At 29.5% G+C, this 23925-nt stretch overlaps 2 protein-coding genes and 1 pseudogene across 4 annotated transcripts in view; 2 read left to right on the top strand and 1 right to left on the bottom strand.

The window, feature by feature from the left end:
• Positions 1-14971, top strand: part of LOC109333021 — a 16182-nt pseudogene extending 1211 nt beyond the window's left edge.
• LOC109333010 (mitochondrial carrier protein MTM1-like) lies at positions 12571-16443 on the top strand. The gene is made up of 9 exons (XM_019568233.1): positions 12571-12851; positions 12984-13088; positions 13387-13446; positions 13579-13749; positions 13908-14004; positions 14188-14279; positions 14395-14544; positions 15240-15298; positions 15635-16443. The coding sequence occupies exons 1-9, from the start codon at positions 12708-12710 to the stop codon at positions 15768-15770; spliced, it is 1014 nt and encodes a 337-aa protein (XP_019423778.1). The 5' UTR covers positions 12571-12707; the 3' UTR covers positions 15771-16443.
• Positions 20087-23925, bottom strand: part of LOC109332992 (tubulin gamma-2 chain) — a 10603-nt gene continuing 6764 nt past the window's right edge. Inside the window, exons 3-13 of one of the 3 annotated variants that reach the window (XM_019568222.1) lie at positions 23422-23533; positions 22685-23085; positions 22364-22417; positions 22184-22288; positions 21555-21629; positions 21397-21441; positions 21074-21202; positions 20831-20935; positions 20679-20755; positions 20435-20453; positions 20087-20287 (exon numbers count right to left, since the gene is read on the bottom strand). In XM_019568222.1, the coding sequence (XP_019423767.1) occupies positions 20693-20755; positions 20831-20935; positions 21074-21202; positions 21397-21441; positions 21555-21629; positions 22184-22288; positions 22364-22417; positions 22685-23085; positions 23422-23533 (1089 nt within the window). In that variant the 3' untranslated portion in view covers positions 20087-20287; positions 20435-20453; positions 20679-20692. Of the gene's footprint in view, positions 20291-20434; positions 20454-20677; positions 20756-20830; positions 20936-21073; positions 21203-21396; positions 21442-21554; positions 21630-22183; positions 22289-22363; positions 22418-22684; positions 23086-23421; positions 23534-23925 lie in introns of all 3 variants that reach the window. The other 2 variants (XM_019568214.1, XM_019568206.1) reach the window with 2 other exon arrangements.

Raw genomic sequence — 23925 nt, 5'->3', positions numbered from 1 at the left:
TTCATTCTCCTTGTTTTCACTATCCTCTCCTAGATAGTGGTGTCATCAACTCCTCATTTTTGTCTGTTTGTTTGGACTTGTTTTCCTGTAAATCATTTCGAACTATCAATTTTTCTTTTGCTTTGAAGTTAGTCTAACAATTCACATGAATTTATAATTTCCTAAGACACTAAGTTCCTGAATTAAATTTGATTGAGAGAAATCCAACCAAACAGCATGTTTTTTCATGAAAATTGATGTTTAGAAAAATTTCAATCATATTTCAAATCCAAGTGATAAAATGGAAGTCCAAACAGAATTTATGGAACTTCAAAACACATTTTATCACACCAAACATCCATAAATAAATCCATTCAGAATTTCATGAATTTATTTTGTTTAAGGAGTTCTCAAGTTTGGAAAAATTCAATTTTGGCACAAATGTAACAAGCATGCTCTTAATTTTTAAAAATTAATTTGACAATTTCAAAATCATTTACTAAGTCATGTTGATGGATATGTTTGGTTAAAGTATCACAAGATAAAGTATCAGCATCAAAAAGTACATGGTAAATACTTAACCTTTAAAGATTCAAGTGGCTTCCCTTTTTGAAGAAAAATTCCAACCATTAATCCTTGTTTAATTCAATCCCTTTTATGTTGTTCTTTTGAAAAAGATGATGAGGGGTACTTCCACATCTCCTAAAAATTTTATAACAACAATAAAGTGTTTCTTAACTAGTGGGTTTTCACTCCACTAATTCACTTTTTTTGAGTTTTTTATTTTTTCAAATGTACAAAACATAAAAATAAAGATGTACAAAAGGAAAAATAAATTTATACAAAAGAGAAAGAAAATTGTTATGCACAATTATTTGATTAATGACACATAAATATGAAATGTTTTACTATTAAAGCAATTCCCCGGCAACAGCGTCAATTTGTTGAAATGCGGTGTAATGGGGTATTTATTTTATTTTCATTGTTGGGAGTTTATCCCCCTCAACAAATCGTCTTGACAGCAGTGTCAATTTGTTGAAAGATTAATACTCTCATTTTAATTATGTTCCTTTTGTAAGTAAGAGAACTCGGCTTTATTCTTTGTTCGCCATCTTGGCTTTGTTGAAATGAATTCCAACGCCGGTATAATGGTTTAAAGAATATTCCAATTACAACTTACTTTCTTAATAATTAAATAAGTCATTCCTTCTTTGCCCCATCTCGGCTTTGTTAGAATAAATTCTAACGCCGGTATAATGGTATCGAAGCAATTACCTATAATTACCTATTACATAATTATTAAGTACCTTTGAATACCATCTCGGTTTTGTGGAATAAATTCCAATATCAGTTTAATGGTATTCTAATATATAAAAGTGATGAATAGTTAGTTGTTAGATAACAAATAAATAAATAAATAACAAAAGAATAATAAATTTAGTGACTTTTATTTATTTACTCCCTTTCGGGTTCATTTTATTAACAAACCAAACTTCTTCGTTAAGGAAGGTTGGTATTAATGAATAAATAAAATGCGGAAAGTAAATAACAATAAATAAAAGTTAGTAAGTTAGTTTCATCACTTTTGTATATTAAAAGGTGTTTTCAACAAATAAATTTCTTGATAACACTTTACTATTTTACAATTTATACCTCTTTCAAGATTCAATTGTAGTATAGTATAAGGTTATGTCGAACCACAAGGAATTGCGTAGTAAAATAAATCATGTAAACATGTCAAAACACAAATAATGGTTTAAGTGTGATTTACCTAAAAAGTGTGATTTTAAGTTGGTTTTCTATAATTTACCTAAAAAATGTGATTTTAAGTCGATTTTCTATAATTTGCATAGGATAAGTGCCATAAAATGATGGTGAAAAGTGTATACTTTTGGCACTTATCATATATATATTTTTTCAAATTATATTTCTTTTATTTTTATCATTCGGGATAGCTTAGGGCCAAAATAAATTGCCATATTTATTTTTATGATAATCTCCTTGTTAGGAGAATAGGAATTCCCCTCAAGGGTGCAATATTTTACATGATTTTTATTTTACATGACAAAATTCTAAACAATATGATATAATACAAACATGATACATATCACAAGATTCACAACAAGTACAACATCCTATAATATGGTTCAAACATACAATAGACGCCATTAGCAAGTTCTAGACTCTCTATAAGGTGCCTATATTGCAACTCTCTCCAATAGAGAAACCCAAATATTATGATGTCAGAAACAGGAGATCAGCTCGAGCGGCTAACTCATAATATGAGATAACAATATGAGTGGTTCACATCACCAACACTTAGAAGCGGCAAAGACCACGACCAGTGAGGCTAGTGTCTCTTCTATTCAAAAAGATATCACTGATACTCGGGTGTAGGGCATATGTGTGTGCCTAAAATGTGTACATATATCGCCCAATAACAAAAATAATACATACATAAAACATTCACTTAATATTTATAACATATAATTCATACATACAATGTATAATTATTATAAGCATGCAATTCATCTTTATAACATAAAATTAATAATTAAGCGTGCAATTCATATTTATAACATACAATTAATAATTAAACATGTAATGCTATTGATATCATAACATACGATTAATAATTAAACATGCAATTTTTGTGTTGTTGGAAATTAACTAATTAACCAAAAAATAATAATAATAATAATAATAATAATAATAATAATAAACAAACATTCACACATTTTATTGATTATGAGCCAGACTCTCTCAAAAAAGTTCCCAGTGGAGTCGCCAACTGTCGCGCCCCGATTTTCAATGCACGACTTTATTAGAGTCGCCACTACATTTTATTATTAAAAATGTAGAAAAATCTTTAAAGCCCACTTACCATGGGCTTTTGAATTTTTTATATTCAGGTTCGGGAGTCGGTTACAAGGTAGAGAATGTATTAGCACCCTACTCGTTTGCCTTAGGTGGTACCCTTCACTAAAATATATGACTTTATTATTATTATTATTTTATTGTTAAATTATCTAGTTAATTAATTAATTTAAAGGAGCAAAACTATTTATTTGTTTTAGTTATGCCTGACAAGATGTACCTTGGTCATATGTACCCTATTAAGGGAATCAAGGTTTACGTAGTTCTTTTGTAGAAAAATGTTTATTGGTTGGGTATTTTAATTAGGACCGAAGAGGCGTAGCGCGACCATCCGAAGGATGAGTTGAGAGGAAAGAAGCCTCCAGAGCGACCGTCCCTCCATCCTTTATGTGGTTGGCAATTTTTTTTAATGAAAATATTTATTTTTTTTGTGTATTCATGAAAAGAGTTTTAATTGAACGTTAATTTAATTAAAAATGATTTATTTTATATTTTGGGAATCAATTGAATGAAAAGAAGTGGCGTAGCGCGACCTTTCGAATATGAGTTGAGAAGAAAGAAGCCTCCAAGGCGACTGTTTCTCCATCTTTGATTAATCCCCAAAATAATTTCATTATAAAAATCTTCATGTAATTTTAATAATCATTTTTGTCATAGCAAAATGTTCTAATTATTTTTATTATTGATAATTTTTTATTAATTAAAGAAAATAAAGAAACCCAATTAATTGCTAAAAAGTGAAAAAGGTTTGTTGATTATTAGATATACTAAAGGGATTGTCTTAGTTGTTCTTAGTTACTTATTCCATAAATTATTATATTATTAATTGGTTACTATTAATATTAATTAATGTATAACATAATTAATAAAATTATTTACAAAAAAAAATATTTGACTTTTATTTATTAAACAATATTGTATTGCTAAATTAAATAAAAGGAAGACTAGAATAAATGAAAGTATACCTTATTGCATTTAAAATATGACATTTGCATTGTAGGAGATTATATTAGAGTGTTGAGTGTTTATCATGTGGCGTAGCATGATGGGCTAAGAGATGCTGACTGGATGCACCTGACACGTGGCGGAGTGCTGCTGGTTGGAGGGGAGGAGGCACATAGGCGAATTGTGCACACATCCGTGGTGAATCATTTGCTCTCATGGGTGTATCGATTCAGTGTGTTGAGGCTCACTGAAACCATGCGATGTTTCGTAGTGTGATTAGCTAATCTGTGGGTCAACGGAAGACTAGAAAAAGCACTTAGACCTGAAGGTTGTAAATCAGTATGAAAACGGGAGCATAAGATAGAGACGAGCCTGTCCACATTGGATCTCCTTCCTTGTCACCCTTTTCTCTCTCTTCCTTTTGCACAATACTTTTTCTCTTTACTCACGTGTTTCCAAACAACTTTTTGCAGAGTAATTTCAGTGCTTTCGGTGTTCACCGTATATTTTCAGTGTTTTCAATGTCATTTCTTATTGATCCCAACACCTCTATTTATATTATAAATTATGCCAACCGAATCCGAATTTTAGGTATTATAAAAATAATTTGGATAAACTTGATAACCACCTCCTAACAAACCAAATTTGACCATCATTTTTATCACTTTACTTTTTTAATTCAAATAAGGTTTCTTAAAGGAATATTCTTAGTATTTTTATTTAATTACTTTAATAAATCCGAAAATAATTATAAAAAATCCATAAAAATAGTTTTACTTATTTTTATTCATTTAATATTATAATTTCAAAAAAAATAAAATAAATTCATTTTATTAATTGTTTTGAAGAGATAAATGTATGAGTTTCTAAAAACTAGTTTTTATTGCATTTTTTATTTATTTCTGAAAAATCATTTTTGTGAATTAAGTTAATTTAGCTTTGAGTTTTGGTTAACCTAATCACTTAGATGTGGGAACCTTAACATAACAACTTTATTATTATTTTTGAATTTTGGTTAACCTAATGTCTTATATTTAGAAACCTTAACAACATTGATTTAACCTTCTTATTTTAGCTTTGTTATTTTGGTTGACCTAATCACTTAGATTTAGGAACTTTAACAACTAGTTTAATTTTATTATTTTTTAGAAAACCATCTTCAAAATTCTATTATTTTTTATTTAAAAAGTTTTGGGTTTTTTCTGGGCCGGACAAAAATGAATGTTCACAGAGCGGATGTTGTTGTCTTGTGTGTTGATAAACTTGCGATGAATATAGAGATGTCATTGCTCTTCCCTTTTTATAGGCAAATGAAGTGTAAAAGAATCTTGGAGAGCAAGGCTTAACAATCTTGCCAAGCAAGATTTGAAACCTTGGCAACCAAGCTTTGACAAGCTTGGAAAACAAGCTTTAGTATACTTGTAAAGGAAGCTTGTAAAACACTGTATGAGAGCCACATATAACAGTTAGTGTATCTTATTGGTCGAGAAAATAGAATTTAAAACTATTTGATTTAAATATCTATTAACTTAATATTTTAACCCATCAAATGCAGCAAAATATAAAATGATACACAATTTAGGACACCAAATTTATTTCCGTAATGGATATGTGACAATATTGAGAATGGGCATATACAACGGATGTTAAACAAGAAATTAAAAAATAATTGTATAAATACTCAATGTTATCTACTAATTATATCTCCCAAATGTTGGAATAACACAGGTACATAACCATAACCATAGTGCCTAGACCTACTACCACCTAATAGATGGATAGGAACAAAATCAAAAACTCATAACTAATTTCTCTTATGAAATAAAACCAATTTCATATAAGAATAATTTGTTAAAATTAATCCAAATCAAACACATGATTTGTATAAGGCATAAGAAATAAACCCTTTTAGGTATATCAATTCAGCAAGAGAATAATGTTAGCAGGCCAATCCGGAAAGGGGAGATCAATTTTATATATGATTGAAAAGACATAGCCTTCAACCGCTCAAATTAAATAAGCAAAAGGTAAAAGTAAGAATAATCTATACATTTTATTGCTATAAAGTACACATACAATGGTCCAAGTAAGAATAATCTATACATTTTATTACTATAAAGTACACATACAATGGTCCAAGTTGAAAATGATATATATATATATATTGGTTTAAGGTGAATGAGTGGAGAATCCAATAAAGTTAAAGCCATATTGGAGTGATTCTTTAAAGAGAATAATGTATCTCCTTATATAAGGAGATAACCTATCTTCTCTAGCCAGTAAAAATGTGACATGTGTGTTATTTTGTTTATTTTTAAAAAATACTTTTATAGAAAATGATGAAACATGATACATGTCATGATTTCACTTGGCAGGAGGAGATAACTTATCTCCTTATATAAGGAGATACTCCATTCCCTTCTTTCTAATGAGAAACAGCATTGTTGACCCACTTTGTTCAGAAAAAGTGGAAAAAACATCATGCATTTTTATGTGACTGTAGTGTGGTTTCTAAGTTATGGAATTCATGCATTGATTATGAGAGATTAATATGTTGGCAACCTCCTCCAACTTCGTATGTGAAGTTAAATGTCTATTGATGTACTTCAAATATTCTTTACATCATTGAAGTATGATATAATTTATATGTAGAAGATTAAGGTGGGATTATGAGAAAAGATCATTACTCTCTTGCTTTCCATTTTTGGGAATTGGGTTTTGAGTAAATAAACGAAAATAAAATACTACAAAATTATATGACAAATGTATTTTATGATAATCAAATCTTCATTTTTCCTTCATTTAATATTTTTTATTATCAGGAAAGATTATTGGAATGTTGTTTTCCCCTAATCTACTAATTTAATGTAATTCTTTTGCACTGTTAATTCTAATTGATAATAAAATTTTGTTGAATCTGATCTATATTTATTTGTACAAATGAATTTAATATTTATGGTCAATTAATAAAACACTATTTATAACTTACTTGTATTAGTTAATCCATACTATCTATATCTATCTATACTATATATAAAAGGAAAACATGATGTACTTATCATGGTGTAATTTTACTTTCCTATTTTTTCCTTCAACTTTTTAATTTCTACAAAAAAATATATAATTATATGTAATCATCACCATATTATTCTCTAGTATATATTTTTTTGATGTATGGTTCAGTGTAGTTTCAACGTTTCCTAGTTTCTACAACCATGAGTCAAACCAAATATAAATAGTTCCTTAAAAATTAACTAAACTGACTGCAAAACCTAACAGAATAACCTTTTGTGGTTTGGTTCAATTTGGTTCTACTAGTTATAATAAAACAAAGGTTATAATATAAAGTATCTTCAATATAAACTATATCAATACAAAAAATATTCTAATTCTCCAAAATAATATTATATATACTATATATAAAGGGAAAACATGGTGTAACTACCATGATATAATTTCACTTTCATATTTTACCCTTAAACCTTTTAATTTCCACAGAATACCATATAATCGTATGTAACCACCACCAATATATTAACCACATCTCTAACATTATAATAAATAAAAAGTTATAACATAAAATATTCTCAATAAAAAATACAATATAAAGTAAATCAATACAAAAAATATATTATAATTCTCCAAAATAAAATATATAAAATTTGAATAATTGACATCGTAAAATTATGAATCTGGACTGACAGACATGAAGTGTCTATCACCACTAGTATATATAAAGCCAAAACGTCTTATAAATACCTATATGATATAATTTCTTCTTATCTATTTTGTTATTCTAATAAATTAAAATACTATGAAAGTCAAAAAAATTTATAACTACCTATATGGTATAATTTCTTCCTATATATTTTGTTATTTATACTACTTAATAAATGGAAAACACAAAATAACTCTCCATGGTGTAATTTGTGTTTACCAATTTTATCCTTCATAATTTATAATTTTATATTTTTGTAAATTATGGTTATGTCAATGTAAATTAATGTTTCTTGTATAAACTGTCATTTTTTTTGAGTGAACATGACATAAAAGGAATAATGGTTAATTGTTGTAGTTTTTTATGTGAACGTGACATGTGGATAACCGAATTATGAATATGACATAAATGAACGACAGAATATACATAACGTGCATATCAGAGCCTATAAAAGTAAAAGTTATGCACTAAAATATTATATACAATTTTCCTCTAACATTCAACATCAATACTACATAAACTTTTCTCTCTCTATTTTTATAATTATACAAATTCTTCCTCTAACCTTAACGTATTTCTCTTCTTTATCTAATTTACTATATTTAACATTATAACATATAGACTATATATTACAAATAATTGGAAAGCTAGTTGATAGACATAGGAGACGGAGACGTATTTGTCAACACGCTAGTTCTAATAAATTAAAATAACAATATTTTCTCACATAATAAAAAATATTAATGGAAGTTAAAAGAAGTTATATACACCAAAAATATTAAATCACTAATCAAATTTTTAATAATATCACAACTCATTTTTATATTTTTCATCACAAAAATTATAATATTATATACACTTAATATAAAAATATAATATAATTCTCTAAAATATATATATAATTAAATATTTAATATTAGAAAATAAGAATGGAGGTTAGAGTTTAAAAATAGAAGATAGAGTTACTTTAATATATAAAGGGATGATTGAAGATAAAGTTACTTTAATATATATATATATATATATATATGCTGGTAGGAGTTTAAAAATAGAAGATAAAATTACTTTAATATATAAAGGGATGATAGAAGATAAAGTTAATTTAATATATATGCTGGTAGGAGTTTAAAAATAGAAGATAAAGTTACTTTAATATATATGATGATAGGAGTTTAAAAATAGAAGATAAAGTTACTTTAATTAGTTTAAAATTTATATACCTATTAGTATAAAAAAATTACATTATTAATACTAGTTTGTAGAGACACTTCGTGTCTGCCGACGAATATTGTGTGATAAATAAAGTAGTCAATTTTTATATATTATATATTTTTTTGTTTATGATAATTTTTAATTTAAGGTGAAATATGTGGTTAATTAATGTATTGGTGATAGTTGCTTAGGATTATATAGTTTTTTTTGTAAAAATTAAATAATGTTAAAGACAATATAGGAAATGAAAATTGCGAAGAAAGTTATTTTCAGTTTTGGCTTTATATATAGGGTAGATATCATTCAACATTAATTTATATTACTTTTGTTTGAGGATCTATAGTAGTTAACAAATCAATGATAAATAATTTATTGTTATCATGCACTCTCAATTTATATATATTAAATCTTACATATATTAATATATGCTGGTAAGAGTTTAAAAATAGAAGATAAAGTTACTTTAACACGTTAGTAATGTATAAGGGATGAATGATAAAGTTACTTTCAAAATGAAATGGTTGAAAAGTCATCATTTTCTTTTGTTTCTAATTAAAATCGTACTATAAACCATATGATATGTATCTTTTTTTAAATTTTAGAAAGAGTAGGGTAAAGTTTTTACATTATTAATCTATCATATATTGATTTATATTACTTTGTTTGAAACTCAATAATTAATATTTATACTAAATTTGGTTTGTATTGTATTTCCTCACCTTATATAATAAGAAACTAGATTCGTGGGTGTTCTCATAATTTGAGCTAGTAGATCAAAAGGAATCTTGTTCTATTCTTTTCCATGGCTTCCAAGCGGATCCTAGAGGAACTCAAGGACATTGAGAAACTCAAATATAGTGCTTGCTATGCTGGTACATTTTCTTTCGCCAAATTTATTATCTTTTTACCCTTTTATCATTATTTTTCGTGTTCCAATGAGCAATTAATCTTTCTATGTTACTCGATCTATGTATTGCACATAACTTTGGGATATTAAATTTGATTTTTATTGTGCTTATCATCTACACAGGTCCTCAATCAAAAGATATCTTTCATTGGCAAGCAGTAATAATAGGTCCCCCTCATAGCCCTTATGCCTGAGGTGTTTTTCTAGCTGACGTTGATTTCCCTCCTGATTATCCATCCAAGCCACCAAAGGTCTTGTTTTAGTTATGCAGTTATTATGCTCAATACAAGTTTAACAATTATGTATGTTATGCTTCAACAATACTGAACTTTTGGCTTATATATTCTTTAGTTTTCTATTTTTTTCCATATACCTTAGATTTTTCTATCAAAATAAATAGAGTTTTGCCAATAACTTGCAATTTTATTACTAGATTTGGTTTCAGAAAATTTAACCCTTTTTCACGGTTTAAATTTTTCGTTGCAGGTTGCATTTAGGATCAAAATTTTCCACCCAAACATCGACAGCAATGGTAACATTTCTCTTGATATCTTAAAGGAGAAGTGGAGCCCTGACTTGACAATGTCTAAGGTTCTCACACTTTACTACACTTTTTACCAACATTGACAATATCTAGGGTTCTTACACCGAGAAATACCGTATGTGGAGACAACCAATTAAATTTTGTCAACACATTAAAAGTTTAATTTTAAATAAAACTTAATCATAAATAATAGTACCAACAAACATAAATGCACTAGTCTTTAAATGTAACGTGTTATATGTGTCTTCATACAATTTTCTCACTCTTACAATGTATTAATGGGAAGATTTTTTGTTTAAATTTTCAGGTGGTGCTGTCCATTTCTTCCCTCTTGACTGATCCAAACCTAGATGATCCTTTGGTGCCTGAAATTGCTCATATGTACAAGACAGACAAATCTAAGTATGATGCCACTGCTCGGAGCTGGACTCAGAAATATGCAATGGGCTTAGCATGTAATTGAAAATGCACTATCATAGGATAGGACTTGTTCCATCCATTTATCATGTTATAAGCTATATCCCTTGACTCAAATATTGAGAATAGGTCTCTATGTTGCCCTCCTAAGTAAAAACAATTGCCACATTTTAGTTTGTTTGTGTGAAAATTATGTTGTCTATGTGTTTTGAGAAATGTATGTGGCTAATGTTCCAAACATGTTATTAATATGTAGATTGTTTGTATTATATGCTGATTCCAAGTTTCAGTCTGGCATTTGTGTGTGAACATCAAGCAGTTGCTCTAATCATCTTATCTCAGGATTTGTGTTACTTGTGCAGAAGGTTGTAAATGGTTAAGAAAAATAATTTAAATATCTTTCAAATTTGATTTTCTTGATAAACCATAATTTTTTTGTATGAGGAGTAACACAAATAGTATAATTTGCACTATATAATCAAAACTAATCTCATTTTTTTACACATTTTAACTCTGATTTTGGCATTTAGGTGAATGATTTTTTCTCATATAACCAATTGTATTTCCTCACTATGAGTAAGAAGTTAATCATTTTTGAATATATGGTTGTCCTTATTATCCATCTCAATAAGTGTTATTCACAATAATCAAATCTTTCACCTTCCCACTTGTGTGATTAGTAAGCAATATTCTTTCTCAACTTTATGGAAATATTCTTTTATACCAATATAACTCAAACTTTTTTTAAATTATTAATATTACTCAAACTTTTGGATATCAATATCAAAACTCAAATCTTATTCAATTGTTGTCCTATTATGTTGTTTACTTTATATGTTATGAGTTATGATTAGCTAGCAAAATAATTAATAATTATAATTTTAGTTTAAATATTTTTTTCAACCAATCAAAGTTCATTGTACATAAATAAATACAAAAAATAGGACAACATATATACTTTCATGGATATCATACTCAAATTTTTTGTAACAAATTTTTTTCATTTTTGTCTAAATACCAATAAGAGATATCATAATTCAATTTTTCCCCAAACTTTTGAAATATAACTCAAATCATTTTCAAATATAATTATTATTCAAATACTTTTCTAGACAACAATAAGAGATCTGGTAAATAAAATATTTTTCAAATTCTTATATCTACTCCATACCTTTTTAAAGATTTCATAACATATTTTTTTCAACTCTTAAATCTTATTAACATCGTTTGCTGGATATTAATAATAGATATGACAACTCAATATTTTTAAATTCTAAATATCATTCAAATTTGTTCGATGTCATTACTCAAGTAATTTGCAAATCTTAATTCTTATTTAAATCCTTTTTTTCCTTTTCTTGATACTAATAAGAGGTATCATAACTTAAATCCTTTTCAAGTCTTACATTGTATTCAATTTTTCTTTATGTATATCAATATATTTTTCAACATTTAAATCTTATTCAAGTCTTTTTTTGGATACCAATAATAATATAGCATGTACTCTAATCATTTTAAAATCTTAAATAATATTTGAATTTTCAAATCTTAAGTCTTATTAAAAAAATTAGATACTAATAAAAGATATCATAATTCAAATTATTTTTTCTTATCTTAAGTACTTATTATAAAATTTCTGTATAGATTTAAAAATATACTTTAAATTGAGGGATCCATTTTCCTTTGGTCGAGTAGTTCCAAACTTGCAGTCTATGTTATTGTTAAAAAATATCATAAAGTGGACCAAAATATAAATGGATGATACCATTATTATATTATATGAGAATAATGTATATTCTGATATAATGAGATAAATTATCTTCTTCAATACCTAAAATTACATATATTTTATTTAATTATTTTCTATAAATACATTTTTTTAAATAAAAAATAATAATTTAATAGTGCACTAAAATAATTTATGTTTTGTGATTAGAAACTTTATTCACTATATATTATTATATATGCAATTTGCGCGGCGCTGCCTTAAAATTGACGCCACGAATATATGTCGTCGGAAACTGAAACCAATTGAATTGATCCCAGAAGAAAGGAAGTGATAACTGCGACGATTATATTTGCGACGAATTTTGAATAATTGAAAATTGATGGTTGAATTGAGTTATGGAGAAAGATTTATGGCAGCAGGTGGTGCCGCTTTCATTTCTGCCATCATCGTTAATCCTCTCGACCTCGCTAAAACTAGACTTCAAGCACAGGCTGCTACTATTCCTACACTTCATCCTAATTCGGTATTTTTTTCTTGTTCCTCAAAGATTTTATAATATTATACTTTTCCGATTCCGGAAACAGCCTCTTCGCTTGCTATACCCGAAAAAAGGTTGTTTATTTTTATTGGAATAATAGTTTGGTTTTATTTTCAGATTGTACAAGATGTTAGATGTCCTTGTATACCAATGCAAGGAGGAGTTACTAGCTCTAAACGCTATAAGGGTACATTAGATGTCCTCTACAAAGTTATACGTCAGGTTTTACTCTCATTTACTGTCTCTCTTTTACGAGTTCAAATTCTAGAAACAGTCTCTCTGTTTACTAGTAGGATAAGATTGCATACAACTATCCTCCCCAGACCCCATTAACTGGGAGTCTTGTGCACTAGGCTGCTGTTGTTTTAGCCAAGTACTATGAAGATATAGCATGAGTAAATTTTCAATGGTTACTATGATACGGAGTAACCATTTAAGCATTCATTGTGTAGCTTTTATTATGTTCATGGCTTGCAAATAACTTTGATGAAAGAGGGTTCACCGGAATAATTTTATGCAGGAAGGGGTCATGAGATTGTGGAGAGGCACAAATGCAAGTTTAGCACTGGCTGTACCAACTGTAAGCACTCTTTCCCTGTTAGGAATTGTCTGCTTTGGGGGATGATAGTGTTGATTTTGCTTCAAGACATGTAATAGCAGTATATGCATTTATATATAGTTCTATTCTATAATGGCATTCTTTGTTTTGTAGGTTGGAATCTACATGCCTTGTTATGATATCTTCCGCAACATGATGGAGGAGTTTACCACGCAAAATGCCCCAAACTTGTCACCTTATGTTCCATTAGTTGCTGGGTCGGTTGCACGTTCATTGGCTTGTGTTTCTTGTTATCCGGTAGAACTCGCTAGGACACGCATGCAGGTAATAATTTTGCAAGCTTAAATTTTGATGCACTGCATAATTTCATATGGTCTCTTTTGGGGCCCTATTCTAAAGTCTAAACAAACTTATGTGCTACGAGTTTGTTCTTTTGGTTTGAATTACTCAATTTTTCTCACATGTTTTCCCCATTCAAAAAGGCATTTAGAGTAACCCAAAATGGCAAGCCTCCAGGGGTGTGGAAAACATTGCTTGAAGTCATCAACCCAGCCCCAGGCACAAGTATTCTTCAAAAATGTAAGTGTACCCTTGGTGTCTTTCTTTGATCAATCTTTTTATGTTGTCCTTGTTAATACATGTTTATAGCCCTTTCTCTTATAAATGACTAAGCATGTAATTTCTTTTGCAAAGTATGATGTCTGTATTCTTTTGGTTGCCTCAACTAGTCTTTACTCTGATTACATTTCCTTCCTTTAACAGTGCATATGTACCGTTTTTGGTGGACTGGCCTTGGAGCACAACTATCTCGGGATGTTCCATTCTCTGCAATCTGCTGGTCAACCCTCGAGCCAGTAAAATTTTGTTACCACTTAATTAATGGAATGAGTAGATTTTGATTTTATTTTTAATATTTTTTTGTCTGGAGTATTTCTTGGTGCATGTATTGACTTTGGAGCTGCTTTACAGTTAAGGCAAAGACTTCTTGGCCTAGTGGGCGATGGGGCAAGTGCAGCCACAGTCCTTGGGGCAAATTTTTCTGCTGGTTTTGTTGCTGGAACTCTAGCAGCTGCTACCACGTGTCCACTCGATGTGGCAAAAACTCGACGACAGATAGAGGTTGTTTCTCGAAACCAAGCTTTTAGTTTATAGCGTTTTATGCACTTCAATCACCCCATTCTTGGAAAGAAAAGGTGAAGAAAAGTAATCAACCTAAGTTGTAATTGAAGTTATTTGAGGTCAAACTTATCACTTAGAAACAATTGAAGCTGATGATTAAAATCAAATTCCCAGCATTGTTATGCTCTTTCGGAATTCGGACCCTTAAGTTGCAAAAAATCAGACCACTTGTTGTTAATATATATATATATATATATATATATATATATATATATATATATATATATATATATATATATATATATATATATATATATATATTATGGTGAAGGTGCTTTGTATGTTGTCAAGTCCTGTATATATTTTGTATGAATTAATGTATGACATTCTGCTTCAAGTGGAATGAAAAACTGCATGTAAGTGCAACAGACTTCGAATATTTCAGAATTTCTAAATTTTCATAGCTTTGGTTAATCATACTGAATTACTGATCAACTTGGCCATTTGTAAAATCAGCCATTGATATGGTTCCAGCAAGTTTTTTACTTTAAGGCATATTTATTAGAAAGTGTTCTTTGCAGGAATATAATTCCAATGTTGTAATTTGAATCTCTCCTATCCTCATTTTCCATAATGAATACAAACTTTCATGATTTCATGCTCTCTAACAAATATTCTCCTTTGCATTTTCTCAGAAGGATCCTAAAAGGGCATTAAAGATGACAACAAGAACAACATTGCTTGAGATTTGGAGGTATATGCATCTTTCTAAACAGATATCATTTCATTTCCTGCTTTGTGAACCATGTTATGTTATTTCTTGAGCAAAATGAGGATACATTTAACCATTTAGGACATAAGGGTGTTATTAAAATGAGTTTATTTGGGCTTATAAAAACAACTTATGAAATAGCTCACGGCCTTCTTATATGTTCTTTTTAGCCTATTTCAATAGGCTTGCAAGAGAAGCTTAAGAAAATAAAAAAACTTTAGCGTATCTCAGAAAAAGTTTATCGAACTGTTTACGCAAACACACCCTATTGCCTTTGGACTAAGACTGATTTGGGGCTCTGCACTTTTCTTGGGACAGGGATGGAGGATTGAGAGGGCTATTTACAGGTGTTGGTCCCCGTGTAGGACGTGCCGGTCCATCAGTTGGGATAGTCGTCTCCTTTTACGAAGTTGTCAAGTATGCTTTATATCACAGACATGGAACTTCATCATAGAAGATACTTGCATAGTTGCATTAACTGTCCATCTCCCTGTTACGATAACATCACCTCACCTATCCCACAATTTGTTTCGCTCCGGATATCAAAGACTGTGATTGGTAAAAAAAGTATATCAAGTTCAATTTTTTTTAACCAATCACATTCTTTGGCACATAGAGTGACATTAATTATGAGATACGCAATCCGTTTCCCTGGTGGGTTTTTCTTCCATGTGCAAAGTTAACTTAATAATGGTCTAATGGATTGCATCATAGACTGATACCAGTGCCAACCATGTTCCTTACATTGCAAGTTAGCTCAAGCTGCAACACAGCACATGGCAGTGGGCACCTACCAATTACTAATTTTCCAATTATTGTCCTCATGCCTAGACCTCCCTTTTATACAGTGTTCACTTTTTTTATTCATAATCATTGTACCATGTTTAAAGGAATGTTAATGAGTGCCATTCAATAAGTGGCCCTAACTACAGGGTGAAAATAGGTCTTATTTTTCTTTCATTTGGTAGAAAAGATACAATTTTACATTTTACACGATTCTTGTGATGTATTCTCTTTGTCTGCAGGATCATTTACAGAATAAGTTTACATCGCTCTGTAATTTCATGGAAAATCTTAATGTTATGTTCTAAAGAATGAAACAAAGGATTGTATTTTTTGGTGTCAAAGGAGTATTTCATATCTTCCTTAAACATAGTCAGTAGATTATTATTGACTTGGTTAACTATGCATCAGTACAAACTATAGTCATTGTAGTGACCCTTTTATCTCTAAGGGATTAGTTTTGGATTGATAAAGAATATCTAATATTTTTGTTCGTATCATATGTAATAACTCTCAGTTTCGTAATGAATCGAACATCAAACAGATAAAAGGGTCATTATCAATATCATTAATTTTGGAACAAGTCATCTAGTTTAGTATTACCATAGTGGTAAACATTCTTGAATATTATGTTTTCGGGCTTATGCTTTTTAGTGGCTATTTGACATTAGGTCTGTTAAGATTTAGAATTCTTTCATGATGAACATAAGGGAAAACCTTCTTTAGATTTGCCAAAAATCTTTGGAATTGATTTATTTCTTGCAAGGGTGGCTTGTTTTGGTTTGAATAAGTGACTATATGGCACTAACAAAAATAATGAATTTATCATAATAATTTAATAATGTTAAATAGTGTAATGAAAGAGGGAAAATGCTAGAAAATGATAGAATCATACAACAAATAAAGAACCACCCATTCTAATGTAAGTCCTTATCCATGAAACAAATGTTGAATTTCTACAAGAAATGAATAGAGTGATAATTCAAAATTGGTAAGAAGATGCACCAAGAGGGTGGATGAGGTATGTGAGCACCAGGGCCACAAACATCAGCACATATGCAATCCCTTGATCTATTGAACCACCTAATCAATAGTCAAAACATATAATAAATAAAAATCTCATAAAAATATAAAATAGGGTAATAGAATATAGATATATATATATATATATAACAGGTGTTATTATTCATTGCAACAATTATGGTGAAGAAGTCCAAGTCAATTACTTCTGAGACCTGGTTGGGATCTAAATTCCCTTCAACTGAATGAGGTTGCAATATCTATTTCAACTTAGGGGATGTTTACCCAAAAAGTTTATTTAAACATAAACATTTTTTAAATAAGCTAAAAAGTTATAAATAAATAAAAACTAATTTTTATAAGCTATTCTGATATGTCTAAGTAAGCTTCTATGTAAGATGATTTCTTTATTTACTAAAATGATGAAGAAAATGAAATTTTGAATGCAGCATTACATTCTTCATTATGACACAGAGCATAATATGTTCAATGCACCCCTAGAAATTTAAAAAAAAAAAAACATTTTTTTATTCATGAAATTAGAAATGTGATAAAAGAGTGGAAGAATTACCATCATTGGAGGGAGCAGGAACAGGTGCAAGGGAAAGAGATTGGGCTTGAAGAATATCATGTGAAAATATTGCAAATATAAGAGTATTATAAATCATTAATATTCCAGATGAAGCTATCAAAAATGCCATATTTTTCTTTTCTTATATTAACCAAAGCAAAACAGAAATGAAGAGAGATTGAGACAATGTAGAAATCTCAGAGCATAAAACCAATGTGAGTGTGGTTTTAGAATACACTGAAATGGAGCAACTTTATATAAGTCAAACACTTCATCTTCGAATATACTCGACTCCTTCAGTAATTATAAATAACTAAATATATAAATGATTATTAAAAACTTTATCAAATTACCAAATTACTATTATTTACCTACTTAATCACCTCAATTAATAATTAAATTAAATAATAAAAATTAGGAAATAAATATGTGTCTGTTTTAATCATTTGACAAATTTTATCTAATTTTATCGTACAATTCTAGTTGAATAAAATACCTACACAACTACAGACTTCTAATTACCTTTGTAGTTAAAAGTACTCAACTAGTTACTACAAATTCATACTTGTAAGTTAGTTTTATCAAATAGACGCAAAATAACTTGTATTTATTTTCTTCTTTTACGATGATTTGATAAGAAAAACGTACTAATATTTTTCTATTAATGTTATTAATTTTATACATTAATTAAATAAAAAGTTAACTATATTAAATATCATGACGCATTCCATCTTTATTATTATATTTGTTTAATATTTTTAATTTTTTGCACATTTTTTAAATCTTTTCATGTTTTAGAAATTAAACACATATTTATATTATATATATTTCAATTATACTCTTATTTATTATTCATTTTTTTCATTCTTTATTTCACAATTCTTTCTTTGTTTAATGTAGTTGCCTATGTTTTTTGGTTTCCCATATGTATCCTCACACTAAAGACAATCATGTCCGAATTGGAAACATCTATAAGTATGTGAGATAACTTTCTCAACAGACATTTTTCATCCATAAGACTCGAACCAAAGACTTTGCTTAAAGGAATCAAACATGTATCACTTGAACCAACGCTGTTGTTATATATTATTATAATTAAATTATATTATTTTAATATCACTTACTAATTTGTTAAACTATATGGATGACATTAAACATAAAAAGAATGGAATGAGTGAAATGTAAAGGACAAAGTATTAGAAAGATTGTGGAGTAAAAAAATAGAATTATTCTATTATACAACATATTTGTGTAGATTATTTATTTAAATATATAACACTAAATTCATCTTGATATTCATGTATAAAAAATAAATCTTCTAAAATAATGTAAATATAAATGAGTACTGAATTTACTCATTTTTAAAAGTGGGTTTAATGAATGTATACGGTTTTATATCATTATTTAAAATTTTATAATATTTAACACCAAAATTGTTGTAACTTAATGACATGTCTTGAGTTTGAATATTTGAGATTACAATTATGTTAAATATTTGATAGGAAGAAACTTTATAATTCATAATTATTATAACCGACCCAAAATACTTGCCTAAAAATTGTCAAAAGAATATTCTCTCTACATGAAACCATAGAAAACCAAAAGGAATTATTCCATTGAATGTGGTCATATCATTGAGATTTGAGTGTCTCCTTCTCTTTCTATGGTGCAATGGAGTGTGGGACCACCTAAAATGAAAACAATATCTTCTCTTAATTTGAAAAGCGACCATGTGATACTTATTTCACCTCTATTTTATTTTTTAATAAAAATCACTATAATGTTTAAATTGCCTTGAATTTTAATTTCATTAGTTAAAATTGGCTAATACAAATTATATACACTGACAAAAGATTTTTCTAAAAAAACTTTGGTGGTTTCAAATATGGTTTTTCTTAGTATAATCATTTTCTAAAAATTGGATTAATTTCCATTTAATCTATTTTCCATGTCAGAGCATTTAATAACCACCAATTTTTTCCCTAATGTATCAACTTAACCAACACAACATTCTCATATTTGCTACATTAATTTTATTCTATTATTAATACTTTATAGGCCAACATTCAATATCATATAATATTGTAAGTCTTATAATTATACGATAAATTTCCCCTTCTGTTTGAGTGACACCTTTCTATCACGTGTCATGTGGCACCTAAACATACCGATATTTCACCCACCCGCTTAAATTTTACAATTTGCATATTCATGAATTTCTCGGCTCTGATATGATTGACCTAGGTACCTAAATTTAGTGACACAGGGTACGATATAATCTTTAATCATGTAATTAAATATTCAAAAATTCAACCTAACATGTGAAACTATGCAACACATGAATCATGTAATGAAATATTCAAAGATTCAACCTAACAAAACATACCAGATGCAGATAATAAAACTAGATTTCCCAATTCTCTACACTTCAGTAACAATATACATTGCTAAAAACCAATTAATACTTCTGTACTCAGTAACATTATTAACAAACAGTACAAACCAAAATTATCATACTGCAAACCAAAACAGTTAAAAAGCTCATTAGAAACCCTTCTCATCTTACACAATCTTTTCCTTTCCCTTCTTTGTAGTAGTACCTGCAATGATTTGGTTCAGATTTGTCACCTTGCTAACTAGTATTTCAGAAGAGCCTCAATAAGTTTTTGGCTTTATTTTGAGTTAGAAGATTGTGGGAATAAAAAACTCAGGACTAAGCTAAATTCAAGAACTTTGCATTATTACTGAACCATGTGGTTGTACCTAATAAAAATGGTAAAATTTATTACTTCAAGTAAAAATAACTTAATTACTGAAATGGTGTGATACTTCCTTTTTATTGGATCAAATATTCAAAACTCAAACTAGTGTGTGTGTCTGATATATGGTTCAAATATAGGTTATAACATCAATAGTTTATATTTCATCATTTACTCTAAGTTGTGAGAACTTAATCAAACCTAAATTTATGGCCTTATCATAGCTTACTTGATTGCTTCAAACTATGATTTTGGATCCAGTGATCCTGAATCACTGCCTTCTCCGGTCATCATATTGTTCGGATCCTATACAAGGTAAAAAGAGGAATTAACATTGTTGAAGATGAATTGAAAATGGAAGTTGGGTAGTAGAGCATATACCTCCATTCCCCATTTAATATAATCTGGGGATTCACAGGCCTTGTATTCATCAACCAGACTCTCGATTATGTCTCTTGATTCGTCAAATTCCGAGAGATCATTATCCTGTCCATTTTTTATTGATGAAATGACTTGTGTAAGTACTACATAAAGGTGCACCAGGCTAACGAAGTACATAACAGATGCAGCAGTGGTATTCAAAAGATCAATATAAGAATGTGCATATGAAATTGGAGCACATACAGCGAACATTGGGAACTTCCGGTAGTTGTCTAAAAAGGCTTGTTTCTTTCTCAACTTCTCATACTGGCTCAAACACCTGCTGAAAAGGTGCCGAATGCTAGTATGACTTGCCAGCATAAGGCCACTGACCTAACAAATGCAGCATATATAGGTTATTTTGTAACTCAAGTTTTTTTATTATCTAACATTAGTATAACAATTATTTTAAAAATAAATGCTGGTTTATCTCCAATACAATCAGATAAACAAAAAAAAGTCAAGAGCAGAAAAGCATGATAAGGATAAAAACAATGACTGGAGAAAAAAAGGATATGAAGTCTTACCCTGTGTGCAGTTTGAACATATGGCGACTTTCTAGATAGAGCAACCTACCAGGAGTGAAGGAAAAGGGGAAAAGTCAGATTATGTCACATAAATTAATATAAAAGAGATGGAATTATGCAGCTGCTAAAATTTCAAATTGCTTTTCCAAATAATAGACCTGAATGCTTGCAGGACCCCAGTCAATAAAGTTAACCAGCTTTCTTTCACGTATCCTCTGCAAACTTTCATGAACCTGCATCCATAGAGAAAATTAAATCATGATATGGAACTGTTAAAATATTTTTACACCCTAAAAACATGATACTTAACTATCACAGGTCAATTAGAGCAAGCTGCAAAAGGATGTAAACTATGAAAATACAAATATTAGTGCAAAACTAGAAAAACTGTACCAACAAAAGAGGAAGGTTAAATTAAATTTGAAAAAAAAAGAACATATTATTTTTATTTCTCAAGGTTTTTTAACTAGAGTATAAAACTGTTTCTGTGGCAGCAGAGGCAAAAATATGGTGTTAAAGACAGTAGGAAACCATTGCTTCACTTGGGAAGTAATAGGGGCAGCAGAACGAAAAATTATGTACCGAAAAATTGACTAATCATAATAACACTTCAGAGAATTAATTTTTAAGAAAGCATCTCCTGAAAAAGCAAATATTTCAAAGAAAGGCCAAACAGCACTTAAGCAAATGGCAGGCAAGGTTTTATGTAACAGATTCATTTTTTAAATAAAGCAGAAAATAAAATCATAATTGGCATTAATACTAACTGCATAGTTAATGTTATTACCTGAGTTGGATCGACCTCTCCTTGGATGATATTCAGAATTGATATATATTTTGCTTGGCTAGCATCTTTGGTCCGAGCATATGAAGAGACCATAACATTCTTTGCCTGCAAGGAATATTAATGTTAATAGATTATATAACCATTCGATATGAAATTCAATTGTTTAAGTAATCATCATACCTGCAGAAGTCTTCTCATGACATCAAGTACAGTGGTCTTACGAATTAAGTTTGCCTGCAAGGAGATATCATCAAACTTTAAATGTTTCCCTGGAAGAGTACTAGTAAAATTTACACTTTCGAGGCAATATACTTATAATCGAATTACGGAAGGAGGGCAAAATGGGGACAAATAGAGAGAAAGATGAAGTTATAGTTTCTGTATCCCTTGCAGTTCAACAATTCAACAACAGAAATTTTCAAGATTCACAAATTAGACAAAACCTTGAAGCTCGAGTATCAACTTTATGAAGAAGAAGAAAATAAGACACAATGCTCTCACCTGACGTTCCACTGTCAAAGGTGTATACCCTGTCATTAGAAAATGGCATCTTGGTGTTGGAATCAAAGAGGCGAGAAGACCAACCAAGTCATTATTCATGTATCCTGGATAACGAAGAGTGGTTGTGCTGGCAGACATCACTGTAGAAACTAAGGAATTGGTTTGAGCAAATGTCGGATTGGACAAATGAAGTCGCTCTACAGCAATTCTGTTTAATGCCGTATTGTCAAGAACAACAACACAATCTGCATTAAGTGTCAGTCGCTTGAGTGTCAAAAGTGAATTGTATGGTTGGACCACCACATCACTTGTCTCCATCTGGTTAGGAAACACACTGTACGTCTGAACCAATTTTTTGCTGTATCGATCATTCAGAGTCTCCAACAAGTATGAGCCCATACCTGCATTAGAGTAAGGAAAATCATTTACTACACAAACAGGATCTTGTTGTAGTTTTAAACTTTTAATAAAAAAGCATAGAAGTGAGAAATACTTGAGCAACCTGCAAGGTCTCATATTGTTTATGGCATGTTCAAGGCTAAACAAGGTATTCCAATCATTATGTATTACAAGCACTTTAGCCCAAAGTGATAAGCTAGAAGGTACAAAGCTACTCAATTTCCTCTCGGGATTTTATTTTAATTTTAATAAAAAGCACAAAAGTGAGACATACTTGAACAATATGCAAGTATTTATCTTGTGGGATGTTTGGAGTAAAAGTTGACAGGAAAAAAAACCTGAGCCTGTTCCTCCGGCAATTGAATGACACAGCACAAAACCCTCAAGACTGTCACTTCCATCAGCTTCTCTGTCAATCATGTCCATTATGTCTTCTTCAACATTCTTTCCCTGACCATATATTAACAACTACATTAGTCAAACAATTACTTCATATCCCAAAGATATATAAGTCAACTTATATGACATTCCACATCATGATAGTTTTAAAAAAAGTTCAGTAATTCCTATGGAGTGATTTATCAGGATTAACAGTGACTTGCCCGGGTTAACATTTGTAAGCTCATTTGCAATTGCAAAAGCACAAATCAGGCTCAATACAAAACTGCTCGAGTATTACAAGAGATATTATATGATAAGGCTAAGTCTATTCCTAAGCCCTATATTAAGCACATTTACACAAGGGGTAAGAGAAATGTAGTTAAGTGGTAGTTATTTGATCACTTTCTCCTCTTAGCAGTTAGTTAGTTAGATTAGCTATAAAAGGGGAAGTGGTAGTTACT

This window comes from Lupinus angustifolius, chromosome LG02 (assembly GCF_001865875.1).
Source record: "Lupinus angustifolius cultivar Tanjil chromosome LG02, LupAngTanjil_v1.0, whole genome shotgun sequence".
Taxonomy (NCBI): Eukaryota; Viridiplantae; Streptophyta; class Magnoliopsida; order Fabales; family Fabaceae; genus Lupinus; species Lupinus angustifolius.
This window is presented reverse-complemented; position numbering and strand designations above follow the sequence as displayed.